At 37.6% G+C, this 27,338-nt stretch overlaps 2 protein-coding genes across 2 annotated transcripts in view; one reads left to right on the forward strand and one right to left on the reverse strand.

The window, feature by feature from the left end:
- Positions 1–125: 125 nt before the first annotated feature.
- ntmt2 (N-terminal Xaa-Pro-Lys N-methyltransferase) lies at positions 126–12,291 on the reverse strand. Its single transcript, XM_006634623.3, has 4 exons — positions 11,987–12,291; positions 6,339–6,514; positions 3,903–4,155; positions 126–2,081 (listed from the first exon to the last, which is right to left on the reverse strand). Exons 1-4 carry the CDS (start codon positions 12,138–12,140, stop codon positions 1,825–1,827), a joined length of 840 nt encoding a protein of 279 aa, XP_006634686.1. The 5' UTR covers positions 12,141–12,291; the 3' UTR covers positions 126–1,824.
- Positions 12,292–16,485: 4,194 nt separating this feature from the next.
- Positions 16,486–27,338, forward strand: part of kifap3a (kinesin-associated protein 3a) — a 31,114-nt gene continuing 20,261 nt past the window's right edge. The window contains exons 1-10 of the mRNA XM_006634622.3: positions 16,486–16,883; positions 17,926–18,057; positions 19,145–19,299; positions 19,725–19,783; positions 19,871–20,012; positions 20,503–20,602; positions 22,090–22,214; positions 22,644–22,742; positions 24,397–24,575; positions 26,352–26,514. Of these exons, the coding sequence (XP_006634685.1) occupies positions 16,852–16,883; positions 17,926–18,057; positions 19,145–19,299; positions 19,725–19,783; positions 19,871–20,012; positions 20,503–20,602; positions 22,090–22,214; positions 22,644–22,742; positions 24,397–24,575; positions 26,352–26,514 (1,186 nt within the window). The 5' untranslated portion in view covers positions 16,486–16,851. The remainder of the gene's footprint in view (positions 16,884–17,925; positions 18,058–19,144; positions 19,300–19,724; positions 19,784–19,870; positions 20,013–20,502; positions 20,603–22,089; positions 22,215–22,643; positions 22,743–24,396; positions 24,576–26,351; positions 26,515–27,338) is intronic.

Here is a 27,338-nt window from a genome sequence, read left to right on the forward strand (position 1 = left end):
AACTTCACAGTCCACAGTTATTCTTTAGTGTTATTTCCCTTGGTGTAAGATTTATTTATTTTTTTAATAAGGAGTGTATTTTCAGCACACTAATTGTTGAGTAACACATATAAAATAAAAATTAAAAGGCTTCTAAAGGGGTTTATTATTTGAAAGACATCAAATTAAACAATGTGAGTTTGGTAACAGATGTTTTTTTTTTCTAACCTTGGTAACAAATGTTTTTTTAGAACCTCTCAAACAATTAAATTAAAATTCTCCAAAACATGTGTTCACAATTCTTGGTTTCTTAAAGAATGAAAGTATCGCAAAAATAGCATCAAATGTGTTTTTGAAGATATTAAAATACATTCACAGCTCCATACTCTTAACTTCCCCATACATTTACCAGTCTGCAATTCACCAATGTAAATGGTATTAGGTTGACGTTAATTAGAAATAGCAAATTTACCCGTGTGCATTACAGTTATGACATTATATAATACAAAAAATTCAATAAATCACTTGACCTTGTACAGAGAGAGAAGACAATATGTACATCTGGATACAAACAGCACTATGGTTTTCTTACAGAAGCTCTAAAAAATTAAATAAAAACACATTTAAATTAAAAACAATGGAAAATTGTGATTTGAAATATGTAAGTAAAGATAAAATATTACCCTGTAGGGTCATCTCACCTTGTTGATCTACATTGATATTAAGAAAGGGTATATATTTTAATAACAGTTGGTTATGTGCAAAAGGTAGTGGTAGTGGTTGTTTAAATTAACACTATAATTACATACAGGAATCTAAAGCTCAAACATAGAAAAGCATAGCTTTAACAACAGAAATAATTGTTTGGACTAATTCACATGCATATTTTTTCTGTTGTGCATACAAAATATCGAGTGTTCATTTTGTATAATATGTCTTCTTGGGAGTGGTTATGTAATGTGATTTTGAGATCAGTCAAGAATGTTACTTGAAGAGTCTGTGCCAGAGTTGCACAAACTCATGCCTTAACTTTTGAATTCTGTTCTGTGTCATTTCTTACTTTGACCTCCCCAAGTTGTTTGTGTTGTTCTGAAATGTGCATAATTATCACATGAAATACTTTATGAAGTTCTGTGGTGTGGCATGTTTGAAAAACTCTCCAATGTATGACCTAAGAGGAAAATTGTTTGTAAAAATTGCACTCATACAATAAAGGACAAAAGACTATTTGAGATTTTTCCAAATGATTACAGCTCTGAAAAGGTTGTGAACAAAAGATTGCTTATGGTTTCAGTGAAAAGTGGCCAGAAATCCTTCTGTGAATACGGTAGTGCCAATTATTATCCAACCAACTGTTTAACGTTTTGTCCTTAGTCCAATTACAACTAGAATGACTGCCACTTTATGTGTTTTAGATTTTGTAAACAGCTTTGTGTAAATGTCACTGATATTTGTTCTAAGAACTGGTAAAAAAAAAGGCAGTGGATGAACAAAGCAGACTTTTTTAATGAAACCACAGACAGTGGTGACACTGACAGACTGACTCCAATAAGCCTGGCTTGAACACGCTGTGGGCACAGTTAAAATGCGATGGAAAGATCCATTTGCGCACATTAATGCAGAGCTCATTTTATGCACAGTTATGTGTGTTTTAGGAACGTAGTTGACCTCCACCTTTCATTTTTGTGCCTTTTTCTTTGCTCTTGTCTTAGAATTAATGGATTCCTATCCAGCCATTGCATGCCCAGATGAAGCTTTTGAAGTTGTGACAATGATTTTTACAATGAGATGGCTTGGGATCTTCGTTGGTCTTCCTGTGGCGATCAGTCCTTCACTTGCAGTTTATTATTTGACGGCAATCATCCACACTGGCACCATCTGATCAGGGAAGCCCTCCTGCTTCTGAATTCCAATTATTTCCAGGTCACTTTTATAGATGATGCTCTTGACAATGTCAATGTGCCTGATCAAGCTGCTGTCGATGGGATCCAGCCTGCAGCCTTCCCTGGCCATATTATCTTTGATGATGATAACTCCATTTAGCTTTAAACTGGCTTTGCATCGTATCAGGAACTCCATTAGGTCTCTGTCAGTGAGGTGACCTGAGACAAACATAGACATTATTATATATATATATTGATCATATACATCATATATTATTTAGATATTATGGGAAAGTTAACCTTAATTAGTTCTGGCTGTTTCATACTGCAAGAAAGCTGAACGTCCTAATTCCACTTTTGCATGTACTGTATAAGGTTAGCAGCCATCGACGGCTGTTTTATTGTTAATAGGGCTCATCAGTGTGGCATAGATAACTCTGATCATTGAAACAATGATTGGAGCTGTCAGTGCAATATAAGACAATATCTTACGAGGAAGACAATTCAAGGTTATTATGTCTTTTGAAAAGTAGGGATTTTGGTTCGGCTTTTCAGTGCTGTGAAATGGCAAGAGCTACCTTATAGTCTCCCACTTTCCCATGAGTCCGAGCAAGTGGTTGCTCAAGGCCCCAGTTTCCTTCTAAACAAATCAATCCTGTTACTGAAGTTCAGTCTATGGAACAACCTTCCATTCTCAGACTACTATACCTTTCCCGGTGAGAGTCTGGGCAGGTAGTGGAAGGACATTTTTTAAAATGTCTCAGATGAATGGCAGTATTCCTTTAAATATTGTGGTGTGTAATTTAAATAAACATCTCATCACATTACATCATGTGTGTAACGGAGGAAGATGAAACCAAACACTACAACTAAGGAGAGTTAAAAATATAATTTGCTACAGTTACACCCCTGAGTGGGAGAGGAGGAACTCTTGTGTGTATGCCAATAAAGTATTTACCAAATTCAAGAGAAAGGAGTTACTATTCTAAATGGTACTTCCCAAAATGCTCTGCAGTTCACTGCATTCCTGTGAAAGAGCTGTGTGTTGAAAAGGGACCCTGTGTCTACCATCTCCAACATGCTGTGTACTGTAGGAAGCTCAGAAATATTATCTGTGAATTTTCTTAAATTATTTTAGATGTTTAAGATAATATAATATTGAAATGTTTTATTATGTTTACGTAACTGCAATGCAATTACATGTGATCACGATGCTGTTAAATTAAGCGTACATTTAACTGAATTTTCAACTGCTAATGAGTAGCTGCTTCAATCCGGAAAATCACTAAAAACTTTAGAAAGTCTATACTCAAGTTTCAGACTATATCCATACTGGTCATCTACTGTGGCAGAAGTTGAAATCGACGAACATAATGCAATTGTAAAAAAGAATTGAATATATCTTGAAAGTTTGCGATTTTTCGATTTTGCTTTGGCTTTACGTGAGACCAGGACCATGCTCCTTGTAGAACTGACAGTCCCATGGGAGGAGGGAATGGAAACTACATAGGTGTGGAAGAGGCTGAGGTACTCCGAGCTTGCAGCAGAACGCAGAGAAGGCGGCTGGAAATCCTTAATCTACCCCGTGGAAGTGGGATGCCAAGACTTTATAAGCACATTAATGTTACGTCTAATCAGAAATGTGGGAGTGGCCGGCATAACACTGAAGATGGCAGGCAAGGTTCTGGGCGAAGAGGTGGGAAAAGGACAATTCTGGCTATGGCTGAGGAGAACAGATAGGAGCTTGGGGCCAAAACCTTCTAATTAGAGAGAGGCAAACTGCAGGGGGTGGCAAGGAGACTTCCCTGTCATTGCCCCACAGCTAGAAGATATACCAGGGCAAGGAGGTGAAACATCAATGAAAGGTGGCTTCCTGGTTGAGGACCAAGCAGGTGGTCTGGTCTCCAGGCACTATAAAAGGTGAAAACATCCACCTGTATAGACGATGACGTATATTTTTTGGTATTCCTGTCATACTTTCTTTTTGTGTGGAACGAGTAAGGCTCATCTATGCATGAGACTGGAAAAGAACAGACTTACATGCAACCCACTGGATCCAGATGACATCGTACTTCTTGCAAGGCGGAGTGAGGTCCTGGAGGGAGTAGCAGTAGTAAGTCTCAATGCGGTCCGCATCGGCACCCAGGTAACATTCGTGAGCGTGAATCAGGAACTCCTCCATCATGTCTGCCATGTCCACCGTCTCGAACACTGGCAAGAGGACATTGCGAGTGACCCGTCCGATTCCACACCCGCAATCCAGAGCACACACCGTGCCGGCCTTCCCTGGACCCTGACAGAGAGAGGTGACACCTGTTTCATCACCCAGTTACTGCCTTCTCTGTACACACGCCTTTCTGTAAGTTCATTGCCCAAAGGTGAGAAATTGTGGAAAGGAGAATGTCATCAACAAATTTCGGAAAGTTAAGCGAAAGCTCGCTTGGTTTGAACATGATCCTGAAAACGCCAGCTCCAGGGCAGCGATCCCCATCGGTTTCCATGGCAATACTGCAGCTTAGCATCCCATCATGCACCTTAGCTGCCGAAACCGCAGCACTGCTGGTGCTGTTGCCCAGAGCAACACCACGTGCAATCCGAAACGAGAAAAAGATGTGAAAGTAGACTCCGTATTTTTGCAAGATCAGCCCAATGCCACTCGTTTCTCTCATGTTTCTGTAAAGAAAATGAGATGCGTTCTAAGATGACAGTGAATTATTATCAGAAGGGCTGTTTTTAGGTCACACAAGTAGCAATTGTCTCGGCCTACAATGGGGCTCACATGCAGAAAAATGTATCTGAACTTGAGTCATCAGGTCCTGAACTTGAAACTTCACATCTGATTCCTTAGAATAACCCAATTGGAATGTAAGTACTTGGTTTTTAGCATTGGCTGGTATCCTCATATATTTTATAACTGGTTGGGGTTGAGCCACAGGGAAGTCAGTGGTCAGCCAGTGGTCGATTTGGAATTCTAATGAGGCATTTCCAGACCTTTGTGCTTTACTTAATTTGATAAGTATAAGTTGCCTTCCAAAGTTTTTGTCGAAAGGATGGATATCATGAAAGGGGTATTTATGTATAATAAAGCAAAATTTTATCACATGAATCATTCCATTAGCGTTGCTAGTGACCAAAGACATCTTTAATTATTTGGTCAAATTTGATGCACCCATTACACAGGTAGCAAAGGAACAAGTAATAAGTTTATCGACAGACTTTTGGACATATTATAACCTACGCAGATGTGTGTTAGGGAGCCCATAGACAACTACATTGATAGAAACTGCATAATGCGGGAAGTATTTCTAAGGTAAAAAAAAGTCTTAATCATTTTTTTTAAGTTTGACTGAGGATAGAGTGTGAGTAAGGACAGAGTGTGACTCCCAGATTCCTGACTACAGCTCATGCTAGAACAGGGAAGCCATCCACCATTACTGTGAAGCCCTCCAACTTTTTTCAGCTGACATTTGCTGCTCACCAATACAATTTCTGTTTTGTCACACTTTAGCTTCAGGGAATCTGATGTCAACCAGAACTTGTCATCACGCAAACAAGAGAGAAGTGACAGAGGCAGAAGATCAGAGGGCGTAGAGCTTTAAAGTAAATGACTGCATAACAATGAAACTGAAGACCATGTTTGCGCATAATCTAACCTAATTATTGCATTATTCTGAGTGTGAATAAAGATGGTTCAGTTAAACTTCTGTTCCCAGAAAAACTCAACAGTTTTTATGTAGATTTTCTGTTAATACTGCACATATAAAACAGATGGAAGATTTTGTTAACTAGATTTTGTTAACTAGAACCTACAACTAAAGAACAACTAAATTAAAATAGACTTTTAGCCCAGCAATAATTAGAATCTGGGTCTACTCAGCAGTTCCTGGCCAGTGTACATGATACACTGACTTCCTACATTAACTTGTAAATCCCGAGAGATCATGATAAGAAGGACACCTCGAAAAGCTTGCAAACAGGCTTGTGAAGGAACCTAAAAATAGATTCTTATTTTTGGTACCCGCTGTCACGTAAAGCTTTAATATACACACGTGTTGTGTGCTACATTTAGGCTCAGTAGCCCTTCACATTCTGTTCATGATAAAAAAAAATGCAACAGTGATTGCTTGATAATTTAGATTAGACATTTACTAAGGGTCCAAGTATTATTACAGAAAGGAGCAAGTTAACACATGCTGTTGCCATTAAACTCTTTTGTCTCAAGGATAACCCATTATGAGAAGTTAAAATTGACTTTTTCAGTGTTGCACAAGAATAGTAATATGCATATCCATACTTTGGTTATTTTTTAAATTAATATTATATATATATTACTATCACTAGTATTGTTTTAATATCTATGCAATACGTATTCTCCATAATCATAATTATCAGATGCAGAAATTGAAAACATGCATTTCAAATCTGTAACAATGAAATTGTATAAAACATACATGTAAATAGATCTGAGGGACATACCCCAACAAACTTCTTCAGGAATTCCTTAGAGCCTTCAATGTCAACATCAGAGAGCTCTATGTAATCTCCCATCATTCCCTCTTCTGATGCAGGCACGTCTTTGTAGAAGTTTTGTGCTCTGGCATAGAATTGCTTTTCTCCATCGATGACCTCACTGGTTACAGCATACAGTTTCACTAGGAAGAAATTGTCAGTTCATTAGCAAGTTAAACAGGTTCCCACACCATCCATCCACTTTCCTACTGCTTTATCCAACACACAGGGTCATGGGAAAGCCAGAGCCTATCCCAGAATCCCAGAAAGCGATGGGCGCAAGACAGGATACACCCTGGATGGGATGCCCGTCCACCACAGGGCACACACAGACATGAACACACACACTCCCATTAGGACCTATTTTCCCAGAAGCCAATTAACCTACCAGTATGTCTTTGGACTCTGGAAACTGGAGCACCTGGAGGAAACCCATGAGAACACGAGGAGAACATACAAACTACACGTAGATAACACTCCAGGAATTAAATCCAGGTCTACAGCACTGTGAGGAAGCAATGCTAACCACTTTGCCAGTTTGTCCAGTTCCCACACCAATGCTTAGTCAATAGAATTATAATGGCATGTTAATTGAGATCCATTTTTACAAAACCCTTTACTGTTGTCTCTCTAAAGCTAATTCTTCTCAGAGGTCAGAGGGCAGAAGAATAAAAAGACATTGTCCTAGAATCATAAAGTAAAGGAAAAAAAAGTAAGACAATAAAGTATTTGCTGTTCTTAAATAAAGAAACTGCACTGCAGGACTGGAAAGGATTTAGAAACACGCAGAACCCTTTTAATCATGCTGGAGAAGCATTTTTCATCCGAAACGATTCAAAGAGCTTTTACATAAAGGAAGGGAACCATTTCCTCCACTGCTGAAGTGCAGAGAAGCCACCTGGGTGACACAAGGCAGTCATTACTTGGCATCATCACTGAACATTATAAATGAATAATGAAGGAAAGCCACAGCTAAAACAAGTGGCAGATATCCTCGCTAAAACGAATGTGTAAATTCTTTTTTGAGATATCTATTTCTGGTGTTTAGTTCTACGCTTTGCATTGCTGCGATTTTCAATGCAGTTTTAGGACTATTTTTAGCATTTATTCTACAGCATGTCAATGTCCCAGTTTGAGCAACCTCCTTAATCCAGATGATGGGCTTGGATCATCAGCCAGACAGCTTTCAGTGCACTGATGAGATGACATGCCTTGGGTTGGTTCTGCAGGGGTTGGCAGTGGTGCCAGGCGTTTGGCAATGACATGATTTAAAGTGACATGATGTCATTTTATTTTTACATTATTATCCCTGTCTGATTTCTTTCCAGCTGGTTGCTTTCCATGTGCATTTACTGTATGGTGCAGCAAAGTAGAAAGGGGACTGAACTGATGTTCTAGCCAATCCAGCATTTGTGCGCAAGTTCTCCAGTTACAAGCAACATGTGCTCAACAGATTGGTAAGGGTCATAGCTCCTTAGTGTCTGAGCAGCTCAGAGTGACAATTTTGGAAAACAGGCTGCATTCCACATATACATGTGTGTGGTCATTAATATAAGCTGTGCAAAACGCATCCTGGACAGGGACATATAGATTTAGATAGAGAAGAACTCCAGAAATTGATAATTCTAGTCTTAAATTGTACTAGGCTGTTCTAGTACAACTCAGCCTTTTACTACTTGAAGTTTGGTGTTTATTTCATTGGTCGACATTCTCACTTTTATTCCTCAGGTCTTGATTACTTGCTGATTGTTGATTCCAATAAGATTTGTAGGATCCCAGCCCTCAAGTTGTGGAGCTGCTGTCCTTGAGTAGTACTGTACATTGTGTTACAAACAATCAGACCGCAAAAATAAAATGCTTTACAATCATGCATATGGACTCCACCCAGAAATTTGTTTCAGGTCAGTTTCAAAGCACAGCACTTTGAGGAAAACTCTGGGGAGTGGGGAGCTCCCAGTGAAGAATTAAACTGGGCGCTTCCTCTCCCAGATCCAAGGCCGAACTCAGCTACCGCAGGGTCTTTCAAAGCCCTGTCTCGCTAATGGTCGCTAATGGGGCTGTCTGGGATTTCTGCAGTACAACTGCAATAGCTGAGAAATTTTGCTTTGTGGGATGTGTCGCTGACTCTCTCCAAACCTATCCCTGGGGTTATGATATGATCTGCATCTCTCTGGGAATCATCTTATCTTGCCTTCAGCAGCTAAGGAGAGGATTTTGCTTCTGCCTATTGTCTGTAAACAAGGAAAGTGTCTTTTAAGCTATACCACCTTGGCAGCATATCACTTCTGTACTTAAGTCTCTACATTGGTTGCCTATAAAGTCACTTATTTATTATTGTTCAATAATGTTGAATTATGTTGCTGCTGACTTTCAAGGCTCTAAACAATCTGGCTCCATCATACATCCCTGAACTCCTCCATGTTTACACTCCCTTCTGTAGGCTCCATTTCTTTCAGACTGCTCCTTTGCTTACTGTACCTGGGGTTTATTCTTGAACGTCTTTGGTCCATGTCTTTTCTGTTGCTGTCCCTCTGTTATAAAATGCCCTTCCTATGACTCTTTGAGAGACAAATTCTTTGACTCTTTTCAAAATCCAAACTTAAAACTGACCTTTTTACCAGGGACTATGTCTGACTGCCCTGCATTCTAACTGTATAAACCTGTAAACTCTGGTTTATTTTTTTCCTTTTAATTTTTATTGTCATTTTTTTCTTTCTCTTTACGTGCACCATCCTTGGATTTGGAAAGGTGCTTTATAAATAAAAGTTGTTATTATTATGCAATGGAGGACCCGAGACAGTATTAGAAAGCAATACCTGGTTTGCGCACTGCACCTGTTGCGTTATTGTTAGACTGAGGTTCGATTTTTTTTTTCTGTGACTGTAATGTGTTTATAGACCAGCCTGTTGTTGTCATGCGTGTTTGGATTTCTGTGTGAGAGGGGGCAATGTGATCTGGTGAAACAGTGAGCTGTGCTGCCTTTCTGGAGCACAGGGAATTGTTTTGTGCTTTGCTTAACTATAATGCCTGTTAAGTCCTGTGCTGTTGTTTTTATAATATACATTACAGAAAATTATTGTGAGTCTTCATTATTTTGAGTTTGACGATTTGTATTTTACATGTTGGATTTTGTTGGATTTTACATCAGTTTAATATCAGTCTAACAGTGAGCATCACAGTCATCAGTCAGTTCTCTCAGTCAGTAAGCATACTGTATGTCTGTGTTTGTTTCTGTTCCTGCATTTACACAACAGTTGTAAGCCAGGGATATCAATCGTTATTCCTGGAGGACCTTCTGTCTCTTGGTTTATGTTCCAACCATGTTCTCAATTACATAGATGGTCTGATTATTTTATTAGCTGCATGATTGTAATACTTCTAACCAGGGTCTGAAGTGATGTATAGGTGACTGTGCTTTTAATGATTGTCATGTGTAATCAACTGTGAAAGACCTTAGGAACAATAATGAATAGTGGAGAAGAATTGGGTTAATTGTTTAATTAACTACTCAATTTTGAACAAAAACCAGAAGTCACAAGGCCCTTCAGGAACTGAATTGGGTGTAAACATTTAGGAGCTTCTGATTATGGCAATTTACAATGTCTTATCCTAAAACTTAAAGCATTACTCCCTTTGAATAATAGAAATTGGGAGCTTGTAGCCATTTATTAAAAGATAAATATTATCAGCAGTTTTAGTGATGATACAGAAGTATCAGAATTAAGTTGTACTTGACATGATTCGATGCCACCATTATTTATGATACAGTTTTGTGGACTTGATAAGGCATAAACATATATAAAATATAACATACGGACTTCTCACTTAGAAACCAAACTTTTGCGATGATGAAGGAACAAAAAACTTACAGAAGAATAAGACAGATATCTGGTTAATCTGCACATTGAATTTATAAGCCTCGCCATTTATGTTCCAGCAGAATTCCTCAAACACAAGACAGGGGCACTGTACTTCAAACATACTGAACAGCCTAGAAGGTAACTCACACAAACACTACAATTAAATGAGCGTTTGGCTTCACTTGACGTATTCAAGGAAAATAACGATATTATACTCTCTAACCATGAGCTTAAGGTAATGACATTTTCCAAGAAGTCTATTCAGGTCTTTATAATTCTGAAACCAGTCAAAACCTGACCAAGATCAAGGGTCTCTTAAATTGATTTAAATTGCCTTACTTGACTCCTGAACAGGGTGAGGGTTTGGTTCAACAGAAATCTCCTGGCTTAGATGGCATCCCACCTTTGTTGTTTCTAGCAGTGGGAGATCAACGTGACCCTTTAATACCACATTTTTCATGCGAACTGGCTCTTTTCATAAAGATCAAAATCATCTCTACTTTGTTTCTTCTAAAAACGCAAGGAACCCTGGACTGCTCATGCTATAAACCATTATCGTTATTAAACTCAGACATTAAACCTTTTGTAAAGGTCCTTTTTCAGTGTATGAAAACATACATGTGCCGTCTAATACATCAGAATCAGACTGCCTTCTTGAAAGTTGATTTGCTTCTTAACAACAGATGTCTATTTTCCATATTCTGGGTATACAATGTGTGCATAATTTCCATATTCTGAATGTACAGTACCATGTATGTATATCTTCCATATCCTGGATCAAACTTGCCATCAGCTAGCCTCTCATGCAGTGCTTTCTTTAGAGGCAGAGAAGACATTTGATCTCCTGGAATGTGACTTCCTATGGTCTATTCTAGAAGGGCATTAGTTTTGGCCGTATGATCCACAATCTATACAACAGTCCCATGGTTTGTGTGCAGATAGAGCTGTCCGTTATTATTATCCCCATTATTGTTTTTTTCTTTTCTCAGAACAACTGGCCCCGGCTAAAAAGAGCATTTCTCCCTTTGGCATATACAGGGTCCGAACATCACATTTCACCCTAAGCTGACGATATTATTTCATTTCCTTCTGATAGTCCGAGCTCAGTCACATATTTTAAACTTATTTACCAACTTGCGTTGACTCTTTTTATAGAAAATAAATCTTAATTCACAAGCTGTCAACCAGCACACCTATAAAATATCACAGTACTGTCACAAAGTCTATTACACATCCACACGCTCTTCAGCAAATGCTAAGATCAGTCTGAAAATTGGAATAAAAATTAGTCAGGGAGAGTAGCTATACAAAGCATAAAACAGTATCATAAAACTGAGGGGAAAATATATTCGCTTTTATAATCTAGGGTTTAAACTTGATCACGTAAACAGCTGTGTGTAAGATATGTATGGAAACACCTTGCTAAGAAAAACGCTGATACATCCTGTGCCAAAATATGCTAAAGGAGGTTATTTTTCCTAAATGCTTTTTTATAAGGCAGTTGCTAAAATTAATTTCTCTGGAAAGAAAAAAAATAAACTCTACAACATCAGGATTCCACAGAATCACAGAGCCAACAGTGGCTGCTTTCATGCTATACTGTTAGGGACTTTGTGGGTATTGCTCACATAAAGCTTTGATAAAGCTTTGGGTGATCCAGAGAGACGAGAGAGCAATGAAGCAGAAGGCAAATTCTGGCGAAGGACACCTCTGTGCGGCGCGAGACACGGCTGCTAGCTTCTCTAGCCTGCTTACCAAGGGGGAGTGTCTCCAGCAGGTAAAGGTAGCTCTCAAAGAAGTCACTCCTGATGGCTTTGTGGAGAACAAATGACATGCTGTGCCGACATAACTCGTCGTCAGTCTCCTTCCATCGTGATATAAACGCCAGATGAGCTCCCATGAAGTCCATGTTGGAAGCGTGGGTCTCCGAGTGTCCTCCCCAGCTCAGCGACTGCCGGTCCGACAGTTGCCTTGTCACTGCTATATCAGTATGACCCTTGGCACTGACATTGTAACTGATCAGCTCCACACTCTCACCCTTCAAGTGTTGAAAGCTACTGAAGCACTGCAGATCGAGTGCTTAGCGAGAAGGAATATTATCTGTTATTTCAGAAGCTTGTCTCTCTGTTCAGATTACTCCATGCCCAGAAAACATTAGGTCCAATCTGCTGCCTCGCTGTCTTCTCAGCTCCCAACCATCAACACCGGCTACCTACAGCATGTGCAAGTACACACACAGAAGGCCATAACAAAACTCAGCAAGTGCCAGAACCATTCTAAATCTCGCCAGCTGAAGGGAGATTAAAATGAGCCAAGTGCTCTGTTTTCCTGTTCGCCTGGTTAAGTGCACTTGTGCAACATATCATACACACACACAGGGAATTTTATTTATTGGTTTCTCAGCAATGTTTGCATTTTAATGCATACAGTGTAACATTGAATCCCCTGTACAATAAAAAGAAAAGAGCCTTTTTTCCTAAATTCCATTGTAAAATGTTTCCTAAATTGAAAGGGACTGCATTATGGTGGTGCAGTGGTTAGTGCTGTTTCCGTTTGTTCAATTCCCAGTGTGGGGTGTTGTCTGCAGGGAGTTTACATGTTCACCCCATGTTTGTGTGGATTTATTCTGGGTGCTCTGGTTTCCTCCCACAGATCAAAGATGTGATGCTGGGTTAATTGGCTTATGGGAAAATTGTTCATGGTGAGAATGTGAACTTAGCGCTATCTGTGTGTGCCCTGGGATAGACTGGCGTCTCCTTCAGGCCAGAGTGTATCCTGTATTGTGCCTGTTGCTTGCTGGGATAGGCTCTGGCAAACCCCCCACCTATAGGATAACACGGTTAGAAAATAAGTGGCTGTGTTATATTGTCTGTGCTGCTCCAGATGAAGGGCAAAAATCATAATTGTTGTTTCAGACATTACTGAATAAGTGCAGCGTTACAACTTTAAGTGCAAATTAGCTTCTGTCTATGAGATTAGCGTTTCGCTGATCCCTTGCTTCTCAGTGTTTGTTGTCCCTGCCTTCCCAGATTTGGTGCGTGTGGATACCGACATCACAGGATTTGAGGTTCTGCCATTGCACTGCAGTCCCATTCCATCTGAAGGGCAGCAGACAGATCTGTCTGTCACTCACTAGCAGGCGGTAATGCTGACCAGCTCATCCTGCTGTGATTCTGCAGCCTTGAGAGTGAGGGGTCTTGGAGGATTTGCCAAAAAACATAAACTTAGTCTTTTTTTAAGCGGTTACATTTGTGTCTGTTTTGGGTCTACACAGAGTACATGTATTTTCTCTTCAGCCAAACACCATTTTTGGGGATGACAAAGATTGGGAAACTGTCCTCCTTCACTCCTACATTGTTACTGAAAGTCTTAAAAATCTACTATAGGATTTCATTATATTCTAATAGAATTTTAACGAATTATAAAATTGACTAACCTGTGTGTCTAAATACATAACATAGGTAATAAAATGAATTAGTTTGCTCCTTGTCTTATATATTGATAGAGGCACTGTGTGGGTAGTCTGTCATTTATCTGTATTTTTTTCTATTTGTGATTGTTATGTTGTCATATATTACAACTTATTTTAAAATTTATTTAAAAGATGTTTTTATCTATACAACATGACAAAATTCATATTTCTTTGTTTTTTTAATATATATTTTCAATATAAGATGACACGTAGTAAATTTACTTTGGTGCAACAAGGAAAGTTTATCCACTTAACGCATAATTGAAACCGAAGGCAGTATATATAACAGTTTAAATTTACCACCTGCTGTTATCAGGGAGAAAGTATCAAACAGAAAGAATGTATCCTTGTAAACCCCTGTTTGATGAAATACAGATGCTTTAACATTCCGTCTTGCAGAACGGCATAAAGCAGGACCCATTTCATTTAATGCCTCGTACGTTTTACTTTTTTAACTGAATCATTCCTCACTTAAATGCATGGCTCCATCTAGTGCTATTGTATTGATAATTTCTTGAACAAAATAGCTGCTGTGATTATTGGATATTTAAGTCTGTTCAATCTTTTAATTCATATTTTATATTAGAACATTATAAGCAACACTATTCCTCAAGGACCTGTCAAAGCAATTTTAGCACACATCTGTGCCAAAAACCTCACTGCAGAATTTACCTACATTTACCATAATACATCTGGTTAATGTTGCAGCTTTTAAACATTTCCTCTTTAATTCTTATTCATAGTATTCCACCCTTACAGTACAAAAAAGTAGTTGTATTCACATTGTATTTGTTCCATATGTGAACTAAAAATATCTGCATTCAGACAGCTCAGTTCAACAAGATTTAAGGCACACAGATAAAGTTCAGATCTAGTTTTGTGTAACTGTGGTGTTTTTTATGTTCAAGAAAAAAGTTAAAGTACGAACATCTTTCAGTCAGTGTAATTAGAGATTGAATAAAACCTTCCACATATGTAAAGATGGTCATTTACTTCTAATTATAACAATCAATTTTTTTAACTAGAAATCTCTTTTTCTTTGGTAAGTAATCCTTCTCAAATTTCATTTCATGAACACAATCAATACATCTTCTTTTTGTTTGTATTTATTCTCTTATGTGAAACACCATACATTTAAAAAAATAGTCTTGCTTTCCTACGTTTGAATTGAGTATTGTTGGGTGTGCTGGTTTCTCGGTTTCCTTCTCCAGAAGGTAAGGTCCTGCCTGCTTCTAGTGTCAAACTCCCAGTTGTCATATCACATAAGCAACCAATTCATTTCCCACCACACTTTGTACAGTGAAAACAGTGTTCCCTTTATCATGAGGTACATTACTGCCAAAAAACGACACCATAGAAAAAAAATAATGTGTATATATTTTCAGTAGCTGTGTATTTATTTTTTTAACCACTATGGCATGTCATTTGCATTGTATGTTTTAGACTGCAGTGTAAATTCTTTTAACTGCTGTCATGGTGAAATGTTGTGACACATACTTGGTTTTGTTGCCTTATTTTCAAACATGCTCTCTTCTTTCAAAGGTTATGTACCATTTTCTCAATTCACCACGTTTCTGATTTAGCCAGTGCTTGTGTCTTTGTTGGTACTCCCTGAATTTAGTTATGAAAAATGTTTTTAAAACAGTTTTAGCTTGAATGATAAGAATTTCATAATGGATGTCTTAACAATGTTATAATAATTTCCACAAATGACTTTTATCAAACTTCTCTATTAAATACATACAGTAGTTATTGAGGTAATACCACTAAACTGAATTTCCCACTAAAAATTGAAAGATGTTTTACAACAGGTTATCCTAGGAAGTAGAAGAACACTTTGTAACCTTTTCTTTAAAATATTTGTAGAGAAGAAGGCTTGCGAACCAGGGGCAGGCCATTCACCCGTCTTTTTTACAATTTAATCGTGCAGTAAGTAAATAAACTAAAATTTAATGCAGACGTTTTTCTTGTGTATACTGCATCTGTAAAACCTCAGCCTCCCCCCCCATAACCTAGTTATGAAGCCAAGTTGAGTACTGAGTACAAACGTAGGAAAGTAAACGTTAAAAGCAAACCAAAAATCTAAAACTGAAAAAAGCATTTCAACCTAAATACCCCACAGCCTGACAAAACAGAAGTTAACAGATCAATAAAACTTACAACTATCACACAGTCTAGTATTCAGTGGATATCGTTTTCAGATGGTATGTTAGTTAATGTTTTCACAACAATTATGTAGCTATTACAAATAATGTCAAGTTCAAAGGAAAGACATGAACATTGGGTACTATATATTTCACTAACTCGTTAATTAGTATCCTGAAAGATCTGTGCTACTCACACAAGGGGGAAAAAAGTTAATTTCACCATATGATAAAAGTTTTAGGAATGTACTGTATCTCATTTCTTTTAAATACAGAATCGTTTTCTGCTTGTAAATGCCATCCTGCCAACCGCATTTCGATGTCAACTGCTTAAATATATCAGAATAGTACTATTTATAATGCATTTTAAAACGAAACTGGTAGAAAATTACTGCTTTTCCACATTTATAAATAAAAAGTAATACTTGTCATCGATCGTGATGCCAGAAAAACACGTGTACATTTTTTAAACCAACGGACAGTGTTAACTACAGTGTTAACTAGTTACCCCTTAAACCGCCCTCGCTGGTGATTTGTCACTTTGAAGTCAAAATGATGGTTATAGTGACGTTATGTCAAAAGCGATTACTTCAACAGAAAGGCATAGAAGAGAAAATTGGGGGGTTCCGAAATGCTTTAACAAATTCAGTAATTACGCTGTACGAAAATAAGAGGAAAGGCCTTGGTTGGACTTGTTTGTTTATGACTGGTATCGGTATCTGTAAGAGCTATCGATTTCAGCACTGCTGAAATGTTTTTGTCATCCCGGCCATTAGGAGGCGCAAGAACAAATCATTCCGGCAGAAACAGCTGAGCTCCGACCCTCTCTATCTGCACTGTTGCTACATTGCATGCTGGGATGAGTAGTGGCTTACCCTGGCAACGGAAACAGCCGGTTGCACATCATTACTGTATCATAAAATATAGAATACTGTACAGTGAGATCGTTGAATTCATAGAAACAAACATTGCAAATCGTCGAATTTAGAAAAATTGAAAACACGATGCAAACGGAAGACGCACGGTATTTAAAAAGGTAAGATGCAATTCTGCAGGGGCTGTCAGCAAAATAAGCAAGCAAAAATAAACGCTTTTTATTGCGACTGTGTAAGATGGGATAGCTTCATGTCATCTCTTTTTATCAGAAAATGCGCTATAAACTGATACGTGCCCATCGAATATGTATTAAATGCCATTTGCTGGAAAATATTGCAGTTCTGTGTTTGAATCATTTGCCAAGACGAATCCCTGCTATTCATTGTATGTGCTCGTTTGGGTGTGGGCCGTCAGTGTTTTTAGTGTAATTTCTTCTTCAGTTAAAAAAGGAACCTAGATTATTTTCACATAACTGAGGTCATCACGTTATCGTTTGATTCTGCTCCATATTGTGCTGGGAGCAGAACGTGTTTATATTCCAGCACAATAGGAAACAAACATAATATTAAAATAAACATGTTGTTGTCCTCCGGTGCTTTCTAAAGCACCAGTTCAAACCCCATTGTCTCTTTGAGGGACAAGTGTCACTCAACGTCTGGCTAAGCAGCATGTTATTATCATAATCACAATACGTATGATTAAAAAAAAAGAGTTGTAAGCACAGACAATTGACGTTTGCGAGAGAATTATGTCTTGATTTGTTTATACCTTATATCCAAGTTTATATCTTAGAAGACCATACAAATGAGGAAACAATATCATGCATGACTGCTTGCTGTTAATTCAGCTGCCATGATAGCAAATGAGCCAGACAGGAGAAAGTAGAATATCTATGAAATACCTCCAATTTATTTTTCATGTTTTTTTTTTTGTGTACATGATTGAATACCACTTGGTAAATGCTGATATTAAATATGAATTTCACAGTATCTGGTTGCTTTAAAAGACATAACCCCAAACAGTGGTCCTTGTAAAATCGCTATGTAATATATTAGGTAAGTCCTTAGCATCTATTTCCCTTTTTGCTTCCATTGCAGTAGTTAAAGAAGCCGTTGTTTTAATATTTCCCTGAAGCTTAGTGGCGAGCCTGGCCCTTGCATGCATTTCAGTCGTTTTGTGTGTGCCTTTTTCCTCCCCTACAGAAAAGTAAAGGGAGGAAACATTGATGTCCATCCAACTGAGAAAGCCCTTATTGTCCAGTATGAGGTGGAAGCTACTATTTTGGGTGAGATGGGAGACCCCATGCTAGGAGAACGGAAAGAGTGCCAGAAAATGTAAGAAGTGGTGATGTTTTAAATAGGTATATTCTGTAGAGTTGGTGTGCAGCCTAGCTTTCTTAAAATTACATTGGTTCGCATTTTAATGTTCATATTTTATTTCCTTTTTACATTTTTAGAAGTGGCAGTATATATATAAACCTGTTGGAATGGATTTATTGTAAAATAAATCTCCATGGACAGACACTGAAATATTTAAGAATTGCTGTGGATTTGATAGGTGCCAATAAATATATTTCTCTTGGTTTAAGTCCTTGTACGGGGCTTGAAGTTCGCTAAGGCTTACTTGCCACTTTCCCACTAAAACTGAGTTCTCTCAGGAATGTTATTTCTGAATCACCCCTTTTAAATGTTTGAGACTGACAGTTATCACCTAAATTGGACTCAGACCAGGTCAAATGCTTTTTCTTTTTTAGCTTTGGTTCAGATCCATCATCAACGACAATCCATGTTATGACAATCTGAATTGAATTATGTGGATACTTTTCTATTCTGCACTGAAAAAAGAATAAGTAAAATATTTTTAAAACAGGTTTTATTACAATAAATATAATAAAATATTGGATATGTAATAGTAAAGTCTACTGTCTGTATGTACTGATCAATACAAGCTTCAAATAATTTTTTAATCATTATTTTATACAGGCTTCTGTAGAGACAATGCCTTAGTGCTCTTTAGCAATAAATGATTGAGGAGTCTCTGATCAAGTCAATTATGACAAACATGATTTGCGCAATGCTGTTAAGTTTACAGTATAACATTTTACCTGTTTACTTTTAATTGCGACAGCCAGCTGACACACATGATATAAAGTTCTTTTTGCCTTACCTGATCTGCATATAGATTTGATTAAAAAAAAAAACATTGTGAGGAATTCTATTATATTTTGACTGTTAACTATCATTAATGATGGATAGATGTGTGGAAAATAAAACTAGTGGTAGCACAAGAAATGTAAACACTTGCTTGTTAATTTTCATGGGTAAACATCTGATCAGAGATACAGTGCAGAAACAATGTGGAACTGAGCGAAAGAAACTACAAAGTTCTTGTTTTAACATGCCAATGATTGTTGCTTCCCAGTATTCGCCTCAAGAGCCTGAATGCCAATACGGATATAGCTTCTCTAGCACGAAAAGTAGTCGAAGAGTGTAAACTGATCCATCCTTCCAAGTTGGCTGAAGTGGAGCAGCTTCTGTACTACCTGCAGAATCGAAGACACACCCCCAGTGGCAGAGGTAAGGGTGAGGACCATGAGATATAAGATAAGATAAGATCACTTTATTGGCCATATACAATTTCTTGTGTTAGGAATTTGTCTTTTCGCATACCCCAACTTGCTCTCCAAGAGACACACAGACAGGGAGAGAAGCTTGGGGTCAGAGCGCAGGGTCAGCAATTTATACGGTGCCCCTGGAGCAGCTGGGGTTAAGGGCCTTGCTCAGGGGCCCAACGGAGTAGGATTCCTCTGCCGGCCATGGGATTTGAGCCGGCAACCTTCCAGCCACAGGCGCAGATCCTTAGCCACAGAGCCACCGCACTGCTTCATGTGGCGGACAAGCGCACACACACAAATTGCCATGGAACTGATATAACGGTGATTAATGGATACTATGTAAAAGAGTTCCGTAGATGTTCTGATCTGTGTCACATTCTCTTGCAGAAAAGAAAGAGAAGAAACCAAGCAAACCGAAAGATCCACCTCCCTTTGAGGGGATGGAGGTAAGGAGATGTGGGCCGGGTTCACTTTTACTTTGGTTTACAACCTGTTTGTTGTCTCTGGCTGGTTTCATGGCTTTGTCGTTGCAGATTGACGAGGTGGCCAACATCAACGACATAGATGATTATGTTGAACTGTTGTATGAGGACATCCCCGAAAAAGTCAGAGGCTCAGCCCTCATCCTCCAGCTTGCTCGCAACCCTGACAATCTGGAGGAACTGCTGCAGAACGGTGAGCTGGTGCTCCAGTGTCCTGTGGACAGTACAGGAATGAGATTTTTGCTCAACTCCAGTTTACCCAGAATGAACCGGCAAGGGGAATTCTTGGTCCCCTTCTTTTTCACACTATGAGTCATATCCCCCCTTTTCCCATAGCACTGCACTTGTGGGAAATTATGAAAATTGCCTTCTCAAAACAGTCATGCCTTTTCACTGTTAAGATCACAGGGACCAGACACAATTTATCACAGATCATCTATCTTAAATTTAAAAATGCCTGCTTCAGCAAACCACGTATATGAACTCAATTACCACTGCGGGGAAGGATTAACATTGGGCCTGAATCCATGGATCTGTAAAAAACAGAAAACTACGAGGATTTTAAACCTTTAAAATGTCTCTCTTATGGTCTGATAGGAATTTAATACATTTACAGTTTCTTTCTTATGGGGACTTTTAGTACACACCCCAGTTTCAGTTATTTTCTCTTATCTGTTGATCAGAAACTGCACTGGGAGCTCTAGCCAGAGTCCTGAGAGAAGACTGGAAACAAAGTGTAGAACTTGCCACCACCATCATCTATATCTTCTTTTGTTTCTCCAGGTACTTATGAGTGTCTTTAAATTTGCTTCGAACATCATTTTGTTTTCTCCTCAGGAGGTCTGATTTTAATGATCTTCTCGTCCTTTAAAGTATTAAACTACACAACAGTGTTAGTCTAGTGAAAAGTGCTTCAGGGACAATGTGATAAAGCTACCACTGTTGCACAGAGAAATGTACCTTGACAAATTATGGTATGCTTATTAGAACATAAGAGTGAACTTAATGTAGAACATTAGAACATACAAGAGTGCTATATAGTGTAGCTGCAAGCAACAGAGAGTTTGATTTATGTGGTAAGCAGTGCACAGGATAAAACTATGCAATATTTTGATTCCACAAGTTTGTTATAGTGAGTCATAACTGCTATATATTTCGATACTATTTATTCTGTCATTTTTTTCTTACTCGATTTAGTGAGTCTTTGGCTTGTCACCACTACAGTTTTCTATTATTGAATTTGGAAATATACTTGCTATGTGTCTGGCAGGGAAAAAGTACGTTTCAGCGTCTGACAACCCTGTTTACTTTTTTGCCATTTGTAACCAATTTGCTAGCTAAATATAATTTTAAACTCTCAAAATTGAATTAGTATAATTAGACAGCCAATCCACCTTCAAAGTTTCCTCACATTGATGTTGCGAGATCCAATATTAGGAAAGCAGTATAGACCAAGAAGCTCTTCCAACTGCTGAAGTTCTGGAACATTTATATTAAAAACATTAGAAATGTCAGTGAATGTAATTAAATGCTAAAATAATTTTATTTGATACATTTAAGTTCTTTATTAACATGGAAAGAATTCAGTCGTTGATTTCATTAAGTTCAGTAATTTAGATCACTATCCAGCTTTGCACCCTATACTTCTGGGGGTGCTTTTGGCTGAGACCTTATGATATAAAATGGAGTTGATTTTAGGACATATTTTTCAAAATGATTTGTGTGAGTGAAATTAATGATTCAGCTTGCGTTTCTAAAAAGGCAGAAGGAGCTGCACTTTAAAAACTAAATTGCACTGCATCTAAAATTGGTGTTATCTGCTGTTTTATAGGTTTACAGAAGTTGACTGTTTTTTTCTCTTTTGGCATTCAGTCAATATTGAATAGTTTCATTTAACACATTCTTATAATTTGACCAGAAGAGAAAGAAAGTTCTCCTTAAAGTCTGTGATACAAACATTGGAGTTGATTTTTGTTACAAAGTAGCTACTTTTAATCCTCATGCCTATTTCTCATAATTAATCATTATTAAGTTTCAAAATAATGCAATTTTACACAGCTGAATGCATTGTAATGTAAACATTTTCAGCACTGTTAGCCAGGGTCTTCCCTCTAACATTGATGCCCTTTTCTACATTTAAAAGTTTCAAACATATACAGTAACAAGGCCATCTCAAAACCAAAAGGTCCCATTCTCGCGTTGTTCGTTTTTTAACTATGATTAACATTTTTATGCAGTTTGAAATCATTCACTTTTTGTTTCGTTCCAAGCTTTTCACAGTTCCACGGTCTCATCACTCATTACAAAATCGGTGCCCTCTGTATGAACATCATCGAGCATGAGCTGAAAAGGTATGACTTGTGGCAGGAGGAGCTGCTGAAAAAGAAGAAGGCTTATATCCTTTTATCCATTATTTCTTTGTGGTGTCTTATACTTACTGTAGGTCTGTTGAGGTGCAGTAACAAATGTTAAAGTTGAATCTTTTTGAGCTAAGGGTGATTGCTTCAGTATTCTATTCTTCATGATACAACAGAATGCTGATGCAAAAGAATATTTTCAAAATATAAGCATGTGGTCAGTTCAAATACAGGCCATTTCTTGTACTTCTTTCAAAAAGAAGAATTTCTGTGCTAATATACATCTATACTCTGTCTACAGCTGTTTAATTATGTAAAGGCTATTTATTTTGTAAAAGGAAGATTTTTATGTTTTAGGAAGAAATGATCAATCTTAAAATCAGTGTTTTAGATTGTGTCGAATGCTGAATTAATATACTATATTGCACTATACATTAGTCACTGAGAGTTTCCTTAACTATAGTTACGTGAAGATGATTCTGACAACCAGAATCTGAAGAAAGAATATGAAAAAGCATACAAGAAGTACCAAGGTCTTGTGATGAAACAAGAGCAGCTGTTAAGAGGTAGCACAAATTTTTTTTGCTCATTTAACAATTAGGAACATTAAACATTCTTTTTCAGAATTGTTTGACTGCAGCTTCAACTCGCATTAAAGTAGCATATTTCAGTGAATTAAAATGTTTATTTAACTCTTTGTCTGTGGTTTTAGTAAAGATATTTAGTGTGATACTGTCTTACATGAAAAACTGATTTAATCTACAAAATTCTTGAGTGAGAATCTTGATTTCTGATGTAGTGTATATATGCTGACAATCAAAAGAAACATATACCTCTATGCATGTGTGTTTTTAGAAATATTATACAGATGTTTGATGCTGATGCAGTATTTTGGCATTATTCATGACTGCCCATAACACACTTGAGTGACTTTTACTGCACTATATCTCCTAATTAGTGAGGTAGTTGATTGGGCACAGGTGATGAAGTTAACCTGTTGAATGTCAAGCATGATGAAAATAAATTTAGAAAAATGCAGAATGGAGCCATGTACCACTTGTGAAGAGAAGATTGCCTTTGTACCACTGGTTTGTTGGAAGCTGGACTTAGTCGTCTCAGATGGACTCGGCAGCAGTGGAGTTAAGACCCTTTTAGTGTTGCATCAAGGCTTTGTGTGGACCACTCTCATGGCAACAGCAAGTACAGGATAGAGATGCAGAATGATACACTACTTCTTGTTTACATCAGATCAATTGATGGGGAGGTCCATGTTTGGTAGTCTGGGCAGAAGTGTCTAATCACCACAGAACCCCAGTTGTTGTAATTGCTGTGGCCTAACAGCCCTGCCTGAATCACGTCCTGAGACCTCACTTGCTGCTCTTCCTGTGAGCACATCCTGATGACTAAATTCTAGCAGGAAAAAGCATCTTCTTTTGCTGGTTATGTCACAGTGGGTGTCTTGCAAGATAAGAATGTGACTGTCATGTTATGAATACTCTACTTGCAGGTCTTGAGCCTAATTGAAGAGAGCCCCAATTTTGTGCTTGTATAGGCTTGTATATGAGAGAAGTGGGAGAGAATTTCACAATTCCACAAGCATCTACAACCTGTTGTCACATGATACACCTTCCAGCAATGGTCATTGCTACTGACTACTGGCCTGTGACTTTCAGAATTAGACACCCTGTCAGTCCTCATTAACTTACCTGTGTCTTATCTGTGAACTCAATGTCAGTGTGCTTGCAGCACACAGAATCTTTTCCTCATAATCTGTGAATTAGTTAGTCTTAATAAGTGCAGTATATATACAGATAGATCCTCTCTTAGAGATTGTTTCTTCTGCCATAAAATATAGTAGTGTATATTAGAACATAGGATAGGAGGCCATTTAGGCTATCTAGTCCTTTCGAAGGTAGTAGTTAATTGATGAAAAGATCTTATCCAGCTGTTTCTTGAAAGAAGCCAGAATATCAGCTTAAACAACATGACTGGGTTGTTTGCTATGCTGGGTTGTTTGCTGTTAAAATCCTACGCTGCTCTATGGTATGTGTTGCATTGATACAATGCATCATAAAATATGATTGCTGCATCCTCATTTTATTTCAGAGCAAATAGAAATTGTGTTTCTTTTGGAGCACTTTTTTGACACCTGATGTCTCCTAACTACCCAGTCTTCTACAGCTTTGTTTTTTAACATACTTCTTTGTCATTTTCACCTAGTTGCGTTGTACTTGCTTTTGAATCTCGCTGAAGACACACGCACAGAACTAAAGATGAGGAATAAGAACATTGTCCACATGCTTGTCAAAACGCTGGAAAGAGATAATTTTGAGCTCCTCATCCTGGTGATGTCTTTCTTGAAGAAACTCAGCATCTTCATGGAGAACAAAAATGATATGGTAAGGATCTGAGTCCTTCAAGCTTAAGCACATTTGTGAGTGTTAACCTGGGTCCCAAAGTAGGTTTTTTTCCTGACTTTGCCAGCACTGATATTCTGTAGCATGTGGTTCTGCACCTAACCATAGCCAGTACTTTTCTGTAGATGAGCAGAGCTCAGTACAAGTATGTTCTTCAAATTAAGATTTATATGAATTGACGAGAAGAAATTCGATCAAAACTAGTATAACACAGGTTTATTCTTATCTTTTTTTAAGTCTCTGTGATCTGTTCTCACAAAAGGTATTAAAGGCAATAGCTTTTAGAAGCATTTCCCCGATCATTTTTAATTTCAAATTCTCATGCATTACTGTAAAAGATTGTGCCATTTGAACCACTTTGGTACAAGATAAACAACTAGTATATTCCAGTACTGTCAGTGCAAGGTAAGACAGTGAGAATGAATGTTTAAACATAATGTTGTATCTTCTAATGGCTAGGTACTTTATTGTCCCACCTGGAACCAATCTGACTGAGTAATGCATGCATTCATCAAAACCAAATGAAAGCATTGGCTTTTTATGTTGTAAACTCTCCTTGCTCTATCTTTTAGATAAGAAAGACACTAGGCTTCTCTTTGAAAATATTTCAACGTGGTCTTAAAATGGTATAAATCAAATGTACGACAGAACAACACTGTAATTTAGTACCAGAATAAGGTGAAAGAAAGATTAATAGGTTTTTGTGGACTGTAGTTTTTCCACTGACAAATAGAACAAAGGCAGCTGTAGTAGACTGATGGACATTATGAAGTAGAAGAGCAAAGCAATAAGCTGTAATAAGTATTTCAGAAGTCACTTCTTAAAATGTCTTTTCATCTAATTTTTGGACTGGCATAAATTAGTACCACATTTTTTTTTTCATAGGGAAAATAGTGCACCAACTGAATTCAAAAATGATATATTGCAGATTTTCTCACTATCCTTTCTGCCTGAATGAGACCACATCAAAATAAAGAAGATTGTTAACAACTTAGGGAGTGCAGAAATTAGTTGCAGAAACTGTGAATTAGATGGGCAGATGGTTCATGCTTAGAGGCACATGAGGTTTGTTAGAGACTGGCTCAAACGTTTCTTACAAGGATTTAAAATGTTGTGTTTAGTGTTTTTACACGGAGGTTTTCCTTGGATTTATCATTGTAGTTATTTTCCTTTAATTGCTGTAAAATGTTTATTGACAATATGTTCCATTTTTTAAATGACGTTTTCTGGTTTATTGTTACTGTGCAATAATGCACATCTTATACAATGTCTGTTTTAGAGGTATTTAGGGATGTTTTGAAGAAAATCCTAAATCCTGTACTGTCATAAAACTATTGTATTCTTCAAGTAGATTTCTTCTGATATTAATAATATGTTTGTATAATATAATTTTGTGCAATCATGTAAACTTACTATTTTCTGATAAATTCATTATGTTAATGTGCCATATTTCATCCAGCAGCACTTTTAATTAATGATTAAAATTAAACACATAAGAAAAAGCACTTTAATTCAAAGAGTTTTCATTCTCCTGAAACGAACGGCAACATTAAAAGTAACATTAAGTGTAACAGAAGTGGATTATATAGGAGTGATGATGAACACTGGAGTGGGTTTCTTACTTTGTTGGAAATGCTCTGTTTTCAGAAACGTCTTGCAAATGCCAGGGTAACATGAACCAGAGCATTCAGCCTGCTCCGTGGAGAAACAGGAAGACCCCCGTATTTTTGTAAAATTTTTTCTACTTGCGTTTTGCAGGCGGAGATGGATATCATTGAGAAACTGGCCAAACTGGTTCCATGCGAGCATGAGGATCTGCTGAACATCACGCTGCGCCTCCTTCTCAACCTCTCCTTTGACACGGGGCTTCGCAACAAGATGGTGCAAGTGGGGCTGCTGCCAAAACTCACTACGCTCATATGTAAGCCTGCGCACATTCGTGGCCATCTGGAGGTTTGATCAGGAACTTGCAGGACCGGTAATTAAGAGAGGAGGCTGTAGCTGCAGTGAGCTCCACTGATGGGCATTAAAATGTTTTGGATTTTGTCAGCAATTAGAACTTTGTAGCCTTGCCTACAATAGCTAAGGTTGCACAGCTTTTAGCTTTCAGTGAATTATTTTAGGGGATTCCTATTTTGTCACAGAGAGCTTGTAACAGATATTGATGGAAAGATTGTTTCCTAGTTTTTTTCCATGCACCATCGCATGCTTTTAATATGTTTGGGTCTAACAATTTTTTTCATCATTTTTAAAGCATTATAATCTACAGCGACTTTTTCCATGCATTGTAAGTTATGGCTCATAATAAAGTAAAACATGTAAACCAGAATAAAGCTGAAAAATAAACAGTCCGAGAATTGATTAGGTATATATATATATTTGGAAGCATTAGCAATAATATAACTTTTGGCAAAGATGTTGTGGCAAGATATATATTTCATGTTTTTCCCAAGATATACCTGCAATTAGTATAATAGGGTATTTACTATACAATATTTCATGCTATTTAGCTCATTCGTGCCTTGTGGGTCAATGCTGAATTTTCGTTTTCAATTAAGCTACGAGAAAAAAATGTATACTATTTCAGCAGCCTTTCAGCAGCAATGCCTGTAATAGTTATATCAACATCTTAAACCACTTTAGAATTGTTTTAAAATGTTCCTCCTGTTTAATCTATAAATCTGCTATATTAGAACCATAGCAAATTGGAAAGGTTTTGATAAAATGAGCTGTAATGTGCCACAT

Source organism: Lepisosteus oculatus, chromosome 9 (assembly GCF_040954835.1).
Source record: "Lepisosteus oculatus isolate fLepOcu1 chromosome 9, fLepOcu1.hap2, whole genome shotgun sequence".
Taxonomy (NCBI): Eukaryota; Metazoa; Chordata; class Actinopteri; order Semionotiformes; family Lepisosteidae; genus Lepisosteus; species Lepisosteus oculatus.